Raw genomic sequence first — 15,050 nt, forward strand, 5'->3', positions numbered from 1 at the left:
CACACAATACCCCATAATGTTACCGATTAACACACAATACCCCATAATGTTACAGATTAACACACAATACCCCATAATGTTACTGATTAACACACAATACCCCATAATGTTACCGATTAACACACATTACCCCATAATGTTACAGATTAACACACAATACCCCATAATGTTACTGATTAACACACAATACCTCATAATGTTACTGATCTACACACAATACCCCATAATGTTACTGATTAACCCACAATACCCCATAATGTTACTGATTAACACACAATACCCCATAATGTTAGTGATTAACCCACAATACCCCATAATGTTAGTGATTAACCCACAATACCCCATAATGTTACTGATTAACCCACAATACCCCATAATGTTAGTGATTAACCCACAATACCCCATAATGTTACTGATCTACACACAATACCCAATAATGTTACTGATCTACACACAATACCCCATAATGTTACTGATCTACACACAATACCCAATAATGTTACTGATTAACACACAATACCCCATAATGTTACCGATTAACACACAATACCCCATAATGTTACAGATTAACACACAATACCCCATAATGTTACTGATTAACACACAATACCCCATAATGTTACTGATCTACACACAATACCCCATAATGTTACTGATTAACCCACAATACCCCATAATGTTACTGATTAACACACAATACCCCATAATGTTACTGATTAACACACAATACCCCATAATGTTACTGATTAACCCACAATACCCCATAATGTTACTGATTAACCCACAATACCCCATAATGTTACTGATTAACACACAATACCCCATAATGTTACTGATCTACACACAATACCCCATAATGTTACTGATCTACACACAATACCCCATAATGTTACTGATCTACACACAATACCCCATAATGTTACTGATCTACACACAATACCCCATAATGTTACTGATCTACACACAATACCCCATAATGTTACTGATTAACACACAATACCCCATAATGTTACTGATTAACACACAATACCCCATAATGTTACTGATTAACACACAATACCCCATAATGTTACTGATTAACACACAATACCCCATAATGTTACTGGTTAACACACAATACCCCATAATGTTACAGATCTACACACAATACCCCATAATGTTACTGATCTACACACAATACCCCATAATGTTACTGATTAACACACAATACCCCATATTGTTACTGATTAACACGCAATACCCCATAATGTTACTGATGTACACACAATACCCCATAATGTTACTGATCTACACACAATACCCCATAATGTTACTGATCTACACACAATACCCCATAATGTTACTGATCTACACACAATACCCCATGATGTTACTGATCTACACACAATACCCCATAATGTTACTGATTAACACACAATACCCCATAATGTTACTGATCTACACACAATACCCCATAACGTTACTGATCTACCCACAATACCCCATAATGTTACTGATCTACACACAATACCCCATAATGTTACTGATCTACACACAATACCCCATAATGTTACAGATCTACACACAATACCCCATAATGTTACTGATCTACACACAATACCCCATAATGTTACTGATTAACACACAATACCCCATATTGTTACTGATCTACACACAATACCCCATAATGTCAAAGTGGATCTTAGCAAATCACATAATAAGTTGCATGGACTAATTCTGTGTTCAATAATAGTGGCTAACATGATTTTTTCATGACTACCCCATCTCTGTCCCCCTACAATTTACTCTGTAACATCCCTCAATCGAGTAGTGAATTTCAGCACAGATTCAATCTGTGGAAAATAATTCTGCTGAATATCCCTTTGTGCATGGTTGAAGTTATTAATTACACTTTTAGATGGTGTATCAATACACCCAGTCAATACAAAGATACAGTAGTACTTCGTAACTCAATTGTCGGAGAGGAAGGAAACTTATCAGGGATTTCACCATAAGGCCAATGGTAAAACAGTTATGGAGTTTAATAGTTGTGATAGGAGAAAAGAGAGGATGGATCAAAGATATTGTAGTTACTCCATAATACAAACATAAATGAGTGAAAAGAAGGAAGCCTGTTCAGAATAAACATATACCAAAACATACATCCTGTTTGCAACAAGGAACTATAGTAATACTGCAAAAAATGTGACAAATAAATGTACTTTGTGTCCTGAATACAAAGCGTTATGTTTTGGGAAAATCCAACACATCACTGAGTACCACCCTATATATTTGCTAGCATGGTGGTGGCTGCAACATGTTATGGTTATGCTTGTCATCGGCAAGGGCTGGGGAGTTTTTTAGGATAAAAATACCCAGAATAGAGCTAAGCACAGTTTAATACCTAGAGGAAAACCTGGTTCATTCTGCTTTCCAACAGACACTGAGAGACAAATTCACCTTTCAGCAGGACAATAACCTAAAACAGAAGACCAAATCTACACTGGAGTTGCTTACCAAGATGACATTGAATGTTCCTGAATGGACTAGTTACAGTTTTTACTTAAATCAGGTTGAAAATCTATGACAGAGCTTGAAGAATATTTAAAACAATAAATGGGCAAATATTGTACAATCCAGATGTGCTAGGCTTTTAGAGACTTACCCAAAAAGACTAACAGCTTTAATTGCTGCCAAAGGTAACATGTATTGACTCAGGGGGTTGAATAGTAATCTAATAAAGATACTGTACATTAGTGTTTTTATTTGTCAATAATCTGTAATACATGTTAGTATTTTTCTACTCCAATATTTTGTGTAGATCATTAACCAAAAATGACAATTAAACACATTTGAATCTTATTTTGTAACACAACAAAATGTGGAAAAAGTCAATGGGTGTGAATACTTTCTGAAGAAACTGTACATCTATAGCAGAGACATTGGTTTACATAATGCTAGCAGCATGATGATTTGAAGACACTACTTACCCTTCTCATCCTTGAGGTAATCTGTAAACATGCAGAGTAGATGGAAGACAGTGAGAACATCATTAACACATCTTCAATGTGTTCAAAATAACCTTTTTACATGTTTTCCTACTTAAAGTCTGTAGATTAGAGATAATTAGACGTGTGGTTCTAATAATGTTATCAAAATGATGATCTGAACACACTACTTACTATTCTGGGCCGAGAGGTTAGCTGTAAATATGTAGAGTAGATGGAAGACAGTGAGAACATCATTAACATGAACACTAGTAGACTTAGTCTCTCTCTGGGACTCCTTGGTCAGGGATTCAATTCAATGTGCGTTATACGGCAGGGCACTTCACAGCTGACAATGTACTTTTCAAAGACATTTTCCACCGGCATTTACAGTGATCGCATTCATGATAAACACTGCACATGTTGACTCAAACTTAAGCTACCTTTAAAAGTCTGTTATAGTGTGCTTTGTTATAATTCGCCTTGAAGTGAATCCCGGCCCTTGTCTCATACCACTGTTCCAACATCAGAAGGAACACCAAGGGCCGATCAGAAGTTGAAACAATAACAAAGCATGATCCCAGCCACTGTTGTTTTGGTGAAAAGCTGAGGGAGGGGCTGGAGAAATAAAATCACTCTCAAATTCATAGACAGAGATATGGATGCAAGGACTGACCATCCATGATGCAGTATCAACATTATAGTTTTATACATGTTTGGAGGCTGTACAGAGTTTGCTTACATTTACTTTGTTTACAAACACTGAGACAAAACAAGGTTCTATTTGGGGTTCTGATGGAGTACAACAGTTAAACTAAGCTCTTTAATCATTTATAAGTTATATTCTTCAAGAATCAATGGGTACAAAATTATTTTAAAAGTCAAAAAACGGATTTAGCAACTACCGATTGTCCCTTTGTGCTCCAAAAAAAATGTGGTTACATAAATTTAGCAAAGTGATGATCTGAAGACACTACTTACCCTTCTCCTCCCTGATCTTATCTGTAAACATGTAGAGTAGATGGAAGACAGTGAGAACATCATTAACATGAACACTAGTAGATGTAGTCTCTCTCTGGGACTCCTTGTCTCATATCAATGTTCCAACATCAGAAAGAACATCTTAAATGTGCTCAGCAACAAAAAAAGAGTTTAAATGCTTCACATAATTCTAGCAAAGTGATGATCTGAAGAGACTACTTACTCCTCTCCTTCCTGAGTTCCTCTGTAAACATGTAGAGCAGATGGAAGACAGTGAGAACATCATTAACATGTTACAGGGTCCACAGGAAATCACAGACTACAAAAACAAAAACAGCCACGTCACTGATACCGACGTCACGCTTCCAGACAAACTAAACACCTTCTTTGCCTGCTTTGAGGATAATACAGTGCCACCTTAGCGGCTCGCTAACAAAGACTGCGGCCCCCCCTCTCCTTCTCAGTGGCTGACGTGAGTGAAACATTTAAACATGTTAACCCTCGCAAGGCTGCTGGCCCAGACGGCATCCCTAGCTGCGTCCTCAGAGCATTCGCAGACCAGCTGGCTGGTGTGTTTACAGACATATTCAATCGCTCACTATCCCAGTCTGTTGTCCCCACATGCTTCAAGATGGCTACCACTGTTGCTGTACCCAAGAAGGCAAAGATAATTGTTCTAAATGAATAACGCCCGTAGCACTCACTTCTGTCATCATGAAGTGCTTTGAGAGGCTAGTCAAGGATCATATCACCGCCAGCTTACCTGACACCCTAGACCCACTCCAATTTGCTTACCGCCCCAAAAGGTCCACAGATTACGCAATTGTAATCACACTGCACACTGCCCTATCCCATCTGGACAATAATAATACCTATATAAGAATGCTGTTTATTGACTACAGCTCAGCATTCAACTCCATAGTACCCTCCAAGCTCATCATCAAGCTGGTGGCCCTGGGTCTCAACCCCTACCTCTGCAACTGGGTTCTGGACTTTCTGACGGGCCGCCCCCCCCCCCAGGTGGTGAAGGTAGGAAACAACATCTCCACTTGGCTGACCCTCAACACTGGGGCCCCACAAGGGTGTCTGCTCAGCCCTCTCCTGTTCTTCCTGTTCACCCACGACTGCGTGGCCACGCTCGCCTCCAACTCAATCATCAATTTTCCAGGCGACACAACAGTTGTGGACTTGATTACAAACAATGACGAGACAGTCTACAGGGAGGAGGTGAGGGCCCTCAGAGTGTAGTGTCAGGAAAACAACCTTCACTCAACGTCAGCTAAACAAAGGAGATGATCATGGACTTCAAGAAACAGCATAGGGAGCACCCCCCTATCCACATCGAAGGGACAGCAGTGAATAAGGTGAAAGTTTTAAGACTGGATGTACACATCACAGACATACTGAAATGTTCCACCCACACAGACAGTGAAGTGAATAAGGCACAACAGTCCCTCTTTAACCTCAGGAGGCTGAAAAAACGACCTGCCCTGCAGGACACCTACAGCACCCGATGTCACAGGAAGGCCAAAAAGATTATAAAGGACAACAACCACTGCCTGTTCACACCGCTATCATCCAGAAGGCGAGGTCAGTACAGGTGCATCAAAGCTGGGACTGAGAGACTGAAAAACAGCTTCTATCTCAAGGCCCTCAGACTGTTAAACAGCCATCACTAACTCAGAGAGGCTGCTGCCTACACTGAGACCCAATCACTTGACACTTCAATAAATGGATCAACAGTCACTGTAGAATGCCACTTTAAATAATGCCACTTTAGTAATGTTTACATATCTTACTTTACTCATATCACATGTATATTACTGCACCGTTGGAACTAGAAGCACAAGCATTTCGCTACACTCGCATTAACATCTGCTAACCCTATGTATGTGACCAATAAAATTTGATTTGGTTTGAACATGAACACTAGAAGATGTAGTCTCTCTCTGGGACTCCTTGTCTCATATCACTTCACTAATATCTCAAATCCTAATTGAGTTTCACGCACCTTAATGAGTCCAGCGTATCTCTGTGAGACAACTTCTACAATGAAGATATTCTACCCTCCCACCACTTCTTAATTTCATTAAATGTGACTGGTCCATCAGTGATCCAGGTGTATCAGAGACTACCTCTCTCTAGTCTAGTGGTCCTCTACAGTCTCAACACATCCTGTTCTATAACATCAACATTAATGTGACTGGTCCATCAGTGATCCAGGTGTATCAGAGACTACCTCTCTCTAGTCTAGTGGTCCTCTACAGCCTCAACACATCCTGTTCTAGAACGTCAACATTTATGTTAGTTCTACTTCCCTAGAAGAAACATTGGTTCACATAATGTTGTTATTAAGATGATAATCTGAAGGCACTACTTACCTAGCTTCCCAGTGAGGTCATCTGTAAACATGTAGAGTAGATGGAAGACAGTGAGAACATCATTAACATGAACACTGGAAGATGTAGTCTCTCTCTGGGACTCCTTGGTCAGGATTCAATCTAATGTGCAGTATACCGCAAGGCACTTCACAGCTGAGAATGCACTTTTTAAAGGCATTTTCCACCAGCATCCGCATAGATCTCATTCATGGTAAACACTGGACATGTCGACTCAAACTTAAGCTACCTTTAAAAGTCTGTTATAGTGTGCTGTGTTATAATTCGCCTTGAAGTGAATCCCGGCCCTTGTCTCATAACACTGTTCCAACATCAGAAGGAACATCTAGGGCCAATCAGAAGTTGAAACAATAACAAAGCGTGATTCCAGCCACTGTTGTTTTGGTAACAAGCTGAGGGAGGGGCTGGAGAAATAATATCACTCTCAAATTCATAGTCAGAGAGATGGATACAAGGACTGACCATCCATGATACCAAAACTATAGTTTTAAAGTTTTAACAACGTTTTAAGCAATAAAACGTTTGAAATAATAAAAAAGTTATTCTTTTTAGATGAAACTATACTACATATATTCACGTCGCCAAATAATTGATCAAAACACACTGTTTTGCAATAAATGTCTACAGTAGCCTCAACAGCACTCTGTAGAGTAGCACCAACGGAGCGAAACAGGGATAAACATACCTGAATTTGTCCAATAGAAACTTTCTTCTGCAAGTCTTGTAATAATGATTAAACCCCAGATCCGCTTGATGTAACCCTCGCAAGGCTGCTGGCCCAGACGGCATCCCTAGCTGCGTCCTCAGAGCATTCGCAGACCAGCTGGCTGGTGTGTTTACAGACATATTCAATCGTTCACTATCCCAGTCTGTTGTCCCCACATGCTTCAAGATGGCTACCACTGTTGCTGTACCCAAGAAGGCAAAGATAATTGTTCTAAATGAATAACGCCCGTAGCACTCACTTCTGTCATCATGAAGTGCTTTGAGAGGCTAGTCAAGGATCATATCACCGCCACCTTACCTGACACCCTAGAACTAGAAGCATAAGCATTTCGCTACACTCGCATTAACATCTGCTAACCCTATGTATGTGACCAATTTAATTTGATTTGATTTGAACATGAACACTAGAAGATGTAGTCTCTCTCTCTGGGACTCCTTATTACATGTCAATGTTCCAACATCAGATCAAAAATGATACTGTACTTACCCTTGTCCTTCATGAAGTCATCTGTAAACATGTAGAGTAGATGGAAGACAGTGAGAACATCATTAACATGAACACTAGTAGATGTAGTTTCTCTCTGGGACTCCTTGTCTCATATCACTTCTCTAATGTCACAAATCCTAACTGAGTTCCACCACCTAAATGAGTCCAGTGTACCTCAGAGACAATTTCTCCAATGAAGATATTCCTACCACCACTTCTTAATTTAATTAAATAAATGTGACTGGTCCATCAGTGATCCAGGTGTATCAGAGACTACCTCTCTCTAGTCTAGTGGTCCTCTACAGTCTCAACACATCCTGTTCTAGAACATCAACATTAATGTGACTGGTCCATCAGTGATCCAGGTGTATCAGAGACTACCTCTCTCTAGTCTAGTGGTCCTCTACAGCCTCAACACATCTTGTTCTATAACATCATTCCAACATCAGAGGAGCATCTTTAATGAGCTCCAAAAATTAAAAATGATCAAAATGGTTGACATAATTGTAGCAAAGTGATGATCTGAAGACACTACTTACTCTTCTCCTTATTGAGGTCATCTGTAAACATGTAGAGTAGATGGAAGACAGTGAGAACATCATTAACATGTTAATTAGAAGCTGCATTCTGTTTAGTTTGACTTTGAGTTTATTTTATTTTTACAGGGACAGTGCACATTAATCAACGTGTCAGTAAAAGAGTCGGTTTTAGCCAGCCGGCTAATTTTCAACCGCAGTCCCTAGGCAGGTTATTAAAAACAATTACAACATAGGCAATCATTGAGTAGTGAGGACACGCAGAGCAACATAGGACACTCAAGACATAGCATACATAGAACAAAGAACAACATAGAACAAAAAGCAACAAGACAATATCCATAAAAGCAACAAAGTGTTTCCCCACCTCACAAGCAACAGACAACATGAAAAGCGGCAATACACAGCTAGGGATTATGTTCACAAATCTGATTGACCTTTAGCCATGTCTTCATGCTTTTTGTGAAAGTGTGATAGGTGGTGGATTACGTGTGTTTGATGGCAGTGTATTCCAGACATGGGAAGCTCTCACAGAAAGCGGATTTACTAAAGATGCTTTTCCTTAAGGGAACTATACAGTCACCTCTCATTGCAGACCTTGTGGATCTGCTGCCATATGTTTGGGCTTTCTATTAAACAAAAATACTGAGTGGAGGGGGAGGAGGGGGGCCATTTAGGATCTTGTATATAAGACATGCATCGGTGTATTGCACAAGATTTTCCCAACTCAGGAGCTCATGCTTTCTGAGGATGTAACAGCGATGATGGCTATTGGGCTTCCTATCAAGTACTTTGAGAGCCTGTTTGTAGACAGACTGAATAGGTTTTAATGTTGTACAGCAAGCTTGGGCCCAACTAGTCAAGCAGTATGTTAAGTGGGGGAGTATCATAGATTTGAAGAAGTACAGTTTTGCTACCTCTGTAGTCAAACAATTTCGTAGAAATCGGAAATTAGCTAGGTTGAATTTGGTTATTTGAATTACCTTTTTCACATGCTTTTTAAAAGAGAGGTTGGAACTATGTATGATGCCAAGGTACTTAAAATCAGATACCACCTGGAGCTTCTCCCCTGACACATAGACATCTGGCTCAGTAGCATCTGTATCACATTGAGATGCAAACACAAGTCACTGAACCACTTTGTAACCTGGACCATTACAGTGGTGAGTTCTTGCGCAGCTTGTTGTTTGCTCTTTGCATGCACATACATCACTGTATCATCTGCATACATTTGAACTTCAGACCCAGTACAGACAGAAGGCAGATCATTAATGTAGAGGCTGAACAGGGGGGGCCCCTGTATTGACCCTTGGGGCACGCCCACATCATAGCTAAGAGTGGGCGACAGCTCATTGCTCACTCTGACACACTGAGTTCTGCCTTCAAGGTATGATTTCATCCATCTCAAGGCATCGGGGGAAAGTTGAACTTGGACAATTTTGTGATGAGAATCTCAGTATCAAAAGCCTTCCTTAGGTTCAGAAACACAGCCCCAACAATGCCGCCTTTGTCCATCTTGGACTTCACATTTTACAGAAGAAAGCAGTTAGCCGTTTCTGTGGAGTGTTTCGCTCTGAAGCCAAACTGCATGGAGTGTAATGTGAAGGGGCAGTTGTTGAGGTGGGCAATCAGTTGTTCTGCTACACACTTTTCAACAACCTTCAACACCACAGGTAGTATACTAATGGGCCTGTAGTTACTCACGTCAGCAGGGTCGCCCGATTTAAAGATGGCCGTTATTATGGCCGACTTCCATACCCTTGGAAACACCCCCATACCAATAGATGTGTTGGTGACCTTAGTAATGGGGCCAATAGGTGACTCTTTGTAGTTTTTAAGAAAGGTAGAGTCCATCCCAAACACATCTTTGGCTTTAGAGTTCTTTAGTGAGCTAATCACCTTGTCCACCTTTGACTCAGAAACCTCCCTTATGATGAAGACAGGTTGAGCATCATTTACTAGCACGGAGCCCAAGAAACCAGTGGAGGGGTTCTGTGTCAGTACCCTGACAGAGTCAATAAAGTAGGAATTGAAGGCTATTGCTATTTCGACTGCATCCTGTGTTAGATTGTTATTCACCATGATTTCTAGTATTTTTGCAGTGTTACTATGGTCTTTCCCTGTTAACTTTTTTAGATTCTCCTAGATAAATTTAGAATTTCCCTTTGCTTCACCAATTATGTTAATAAAAACGTTTGCCTTGGCCTGTCTGATTTCTTTCATCACCTTATTTCTCAACATGGTAAACATACGTCTGTCATGCTCTAATTTGTTTTTTAGGGCTGTTTTTAGAGCATTATCTCGTTCTTTCATCAATTTCCAGATTTCTCCATTTAGCCAAGGAAGAGTGCTCTCTTGGCCAGGTTTGGACTTGGCTTTCTTTAGGAAACTATTTATTGTAGTCTGGATTGTGGATAGAAAAACCTGACTATCAGCTTCCACATCTGTATAGGACAAGAGATCATTCCAGTTAATTCCCTTAATTGCGTTTTCAAAATAGTTGAATTCACTCTTAGGTATTCTTAGTTGATCCGGCTTTCTAACAGTAGAGAGGTTAAACCTGCTCTTAGACAGCTTTCTGGCTATAAGTGTCAGATTATGATCAGATAGCCCAGTAACCATATTGAATGATTTAGTCACTCTCTCTGGTTTATTACTGAACACCAAATCAATCTGTGTTTTAGAGCAACAAGTCACCCTGGTTGGCCCTTTAACTAGCTGTGTAAACTCAAAGGTATTAGTGATCCATTTGAGTGTTTCGACAAGACTTGTCTTCATAATTAACATTAAAATCTCCCATTAAGATGACCTCTTTCCCAAAATCACATTCCCTAAGCATGTTATTACACTGATCAAAAAACACACTTTTGGTGGAAGGTGGTCTATACATTCCAATAAGGGTAAAAGACAAGTGAATCTTTACAGTCATGAGTGTGTCATCTGGGTTGGTGACAATAAAACCACTACTTACCCCGCTGCAGTTTGAGTTGATCTATTATCACACCTGCAGATTAAAATCAGTCATCAGTGTTAACATGTTAATCACCTCCAGATTGAAATCAGTCATCAGTTTTAACATGTTAATCACCTGCAGGTAAAATCAGTCATCAGTGTTAACATGTTAATCACCTGCAGATTAAAATCAGTCATCAGTGTTAACATGTTAATCACCTGCAGGTGTAGTATATCCTGCATCCATAGAATACAACCACTGTGAATGTGTTGCGGTTGGATAAACACATTGCAGACATTTATTTCTAACAATTAAACATTCATATCATCTCTCAATTACCTTTCTTATTATGTATGCAGTAGACAGCCAGAGCTAACCCAATCACAGTGACGGCTCCCAGACAGCATAACACAATAGAGGATATTCTCCATGGGGTTGTATCAAATAACTCACCTAAAACACACATTATTACACATCAACAACAGGGTTTGGTACTAATACTACCACACACATCAACAACAGGGTTTGGTACTAATACTACCACACATCATTACACATCAACACCAGGGTTTGGTACTAATACTACCACACATCAACAACAGGGTTTGGTACTAATACTACCACACATCAATACACATCAACAACAGGGTTTGGTACTAATACTACCACACATCATTACACATCAACAACAGGGTTTGGTACTAATCCTACCACACACATCAACAACAGGGTTTGGTACTAATACTACCACACATCATTACACATCAACAACAGGGTTTGGTACTAATACTAGCACACATCATTACACATCAACAACAGGGGTTGGTACTAATACTACCACACACATCATTACACATCAACAACAGGGTTTGGTACTAATACTACCACACACATCATTACACATCAACAACAGGGTTTGGTACTAATACTACCACACACATCAACAACAGGGTTTGGTACTAATACTACCACACATCATTACACATCAACAACAGGGTTTGGTACTAATACTACCACACACATCATTACACATCAACAACAGGGTTTGGTACTAATACTACCACACACATCATTACACATCAACAACAGGGATTGGTACTAATACTACCACACATCATTACACATCAACAACAGGGTTTGGTACTAATACTACCACACATCATTACACATCAACAACAGGGTTTGGTACTAATACTACCACACACATCACTACACATCAACAACAGGGTTTGGTACTAATACTACCACACACATCAACAACAGGGTTTGGTACTAATACTACCACACATCATTACACATCAACAACAGGGTTTGGTACTAATACTACCACACATCAACACCAGGGTTTGGTACTAATACTACCACACACATCATTACACATCAACAACAGGGTTTGGTACTAATACTACCACACATCAACAACAGGGTTTGGTACTAATACTACCACACACATCATTACACATCAACAACAGGGTTTGGTACTAATACTACCACACATCATTACACATCAACAACAGGGTTTGGTACTAATACTACCACACATCAACAACAGGGTTTGGTACTAATACTACCACACATCATTACACATCAACAACAGGGTTTGGTACTAATACTACCACACACATCAACAACAGGGTTTGGTACTAATACTACCACACACATCAACAACAGGGTTTGGTACTAATACTACCACACACATCATTACACATCAACAACAGGGTTTGGTACTAATACTACCACACACATCATTACACATCAACTACAGGGTTTGGTACTAATACTACCACACACATCATTACACATCAACAACAGGGTTTGGTACTAATACTACCACACATCATTACACATCCACAACAGGGTTTGGTACTAATACTACCACACACATCATTACACATCAACAACAGGGTTTGGTACTAATACTACCACACATCATTACACATCAACAACAGGGTTTGGTACTAATACTACCACACATCATTACACATCAACAACAGGGTTTGGTACTAATACTACCACACATCATTACACATCAACAACAGGGTTTGGTACTAATACTACCACACACATCATTACACATCAACAACAGGGTTTGGTACTAATACTACCACACAGCAGTGGAGTGTGTCATACTAAACACTATCAACAAGCATTTCTCAATGGCTGACCATGCCTTCCTCCTGGCGACTCCAACCTTGGCCAACAGCCACGCCCCCCCCCCCGCTGCTACTCGCCCAAGCCTCCCCAGCTTCTCCTTTACCCATATCCAGATAGCAGATGTTCTGAAAGAGCTGGAAAACCTGGACCCATACAAATCAGCTGGGCTTGACAATCTGGACCCCCTATTTCTGAAACTGTCCGCCGCCATTGTCGCACCCCCTATTACCAGCCTGTTCAACCTCTCCTTCGTATCATCTGAGATCCCCAAGGATTGGAAAGCTGCTGCGGTCATCCCCCTCTTCAAAGGGGGAGACACCCTGGACCCAAACTGTTACAGACCTATATCCATCCTGCCCTGCCTATCTAAGGTCTTCGAAAGCCAAGTCAACAAACAGATCACTGACCATCTCGAATCCCACCGTACCTTCTCCGCTGTGCAATCCGGTTTCTGAGCCGGTCACGGGTGCACCTCAGCCACGCTCAAGGTACTAAACGATATCATAACCGCCATTGATAAAAGACATTACTGTGCAGCCGTCTTCATCGACCTGGCCAAGGCTTTCGACTCTGTCAATCACCATATTCTTATCGGCAGACTCAGTAGCCTCGGTTTTTCTAATGACTGCCTTGCCTGGTTCACCAACTACTTTGCAGACAGAGTTCAGTGTGTCAAATCGGAGGGCATGTTGTCCGGTCCTCTGGCAGTCTCTATGGGGGTACCACAGGGTTCAATTCTCGGGCCGACTCTTTTCTCTGTATATATCAATGATGTTGCTCTTGCTGCGGGCGATTCCCTGATCCACCTCTACGCAGACGACACCATTCTGTATACTTCTGGCCCTTCCTTGGACACTGTGCTATCTAACCTCCAAACGAGCTTCAATGCCATACAACACTCCTTCCCTGGCCTCCAACTCCCCTTAAACGCTAGTAAAACCAAATGCATGCTTTTCAACCGTTCGCTGCCTGCACCCGCACGCCCGACTAGCAACACCACCCTGGATGGTTCCGACCTAGAATATGTGGACATCTATAAGTACCTAGGTGTCTGGCTAGACTGCAAACTCTCCTTCCAGACTCATATCAAACATCTCCAATCCAAAATCAAATCTAGAGTCGGCTTTCTATTTCGCAACAAAGCCTCCTTCACTCACGCCGCCAAACTTACCCTAGTAAAACTGACTATCCTACCGATCCTCGACTTCGGCGATGTCATCTACAAAATAGCTTCCAATACTCTACTCAGCAAACTGGATGCAGTTTATCACAGTGCCATCCGTTTTGTTACTAAAGCACCTTATACGACCCACCACTGCGACCTGTATGCCCTAGTCGGCTGGCCCTCGCTACATGTTCGTCGTCAGACCCACTGGCTCCAGGTCATCTACAAGGCTATTCTAGGTAAAGTGCCGCCTTATCTCAGTTCACTGGTCACGATGGCTACACCCACCCGTAGCACGCGCTCCAGCAGGTGTATCTCACTGATCATCCCTAAAGCCAAAACCTCATTTGGATGCCTTTCTTTCCAGTTCTCTGCTGCCTGCGACTGGAACGAATTGCAAAAATCTCTGAAGTTGGAGACTTTTATCTCCCTCAACAACTTTAAACATCTGCTATCCGAGCAGCTAACCGATCGCTGCAGCTGTACATAGTCCATCGGTATATAGCCCACCCAATTTACCTACCTCACCCCCCATACTGCTTTTATTTATTTACTTTTCTGCTCTTTTGCACACCAGTATCTCTACTTGCACATGATCATCTGATGATTTATCACTCCAGTGTTAATCTGCTAAATTGTAATTACTCGATTTATTGCCTACCTCATGCCTTTTGCACACATTG

General features: G+C 40.9%; 1 protein-coding gene across 1 annotated transcript in view; it reads right to left on the reverse strand.

Annotated features, from left to right (window-relative positions):
- The window catches only part of LOC129865284 (butyrophilin subfamily 3 member A2-like), a 31,537-nt gene that overhangs the window by 13,295 nt on the left and 3,192 nt on the right, over positions 1-15,050 (reverse strand). The window contains exons 5-13 of the mRNA XM_055937943.1: positions 11,388-11,501; positions 11,067-11,099; positions 8,099-8,119; positions 7,560-7,580; positions 6,329-6,349; positions 4,171-4,191; positions 3,948-3,968; positions 3,162-3,182; positions 2,970-2,990 (exon numbers count right to left, since the gene is read on the reverse strand). Of these exons, the coding sequence (XP_055793918.1) occupies positions 2,970-2,990; positions 3,162-3,182; positions 3,948-3,968; positions 4,171-4,191; positions 6,329-6,349; positions 7,560-7,580; positions 8,099-8,119; positions 11,067-11,099; positions 11,388-11,501 (294 nt within the window). The remainder of the gene's footprint in view (positions 1-2,969; positions 2,991-3,161; positions 3,183-3,947; positions 3,969-4,170; positions 4,192-6,328; positions 6,350-7,559; positions 7,581-8,098; positions 8,120-11,066; positions 11,100-11,387; positions 11,502-15,050) is intronic.

This window comes from Salvelinus fontinalis, chromosome 1 (genome assembly GCF_029448725.1).
Source record: "Salvelinus fontinalis isolate EN_2023a chromosome 1, ASM2944872v1, whole genome shotgun sequence".
NCBI lineage: Eukaryota > Metazoa > Chordata > Actinopteri > Salmoniformes > Salmonidae > Salvelinus > Salvelinus fontinalis.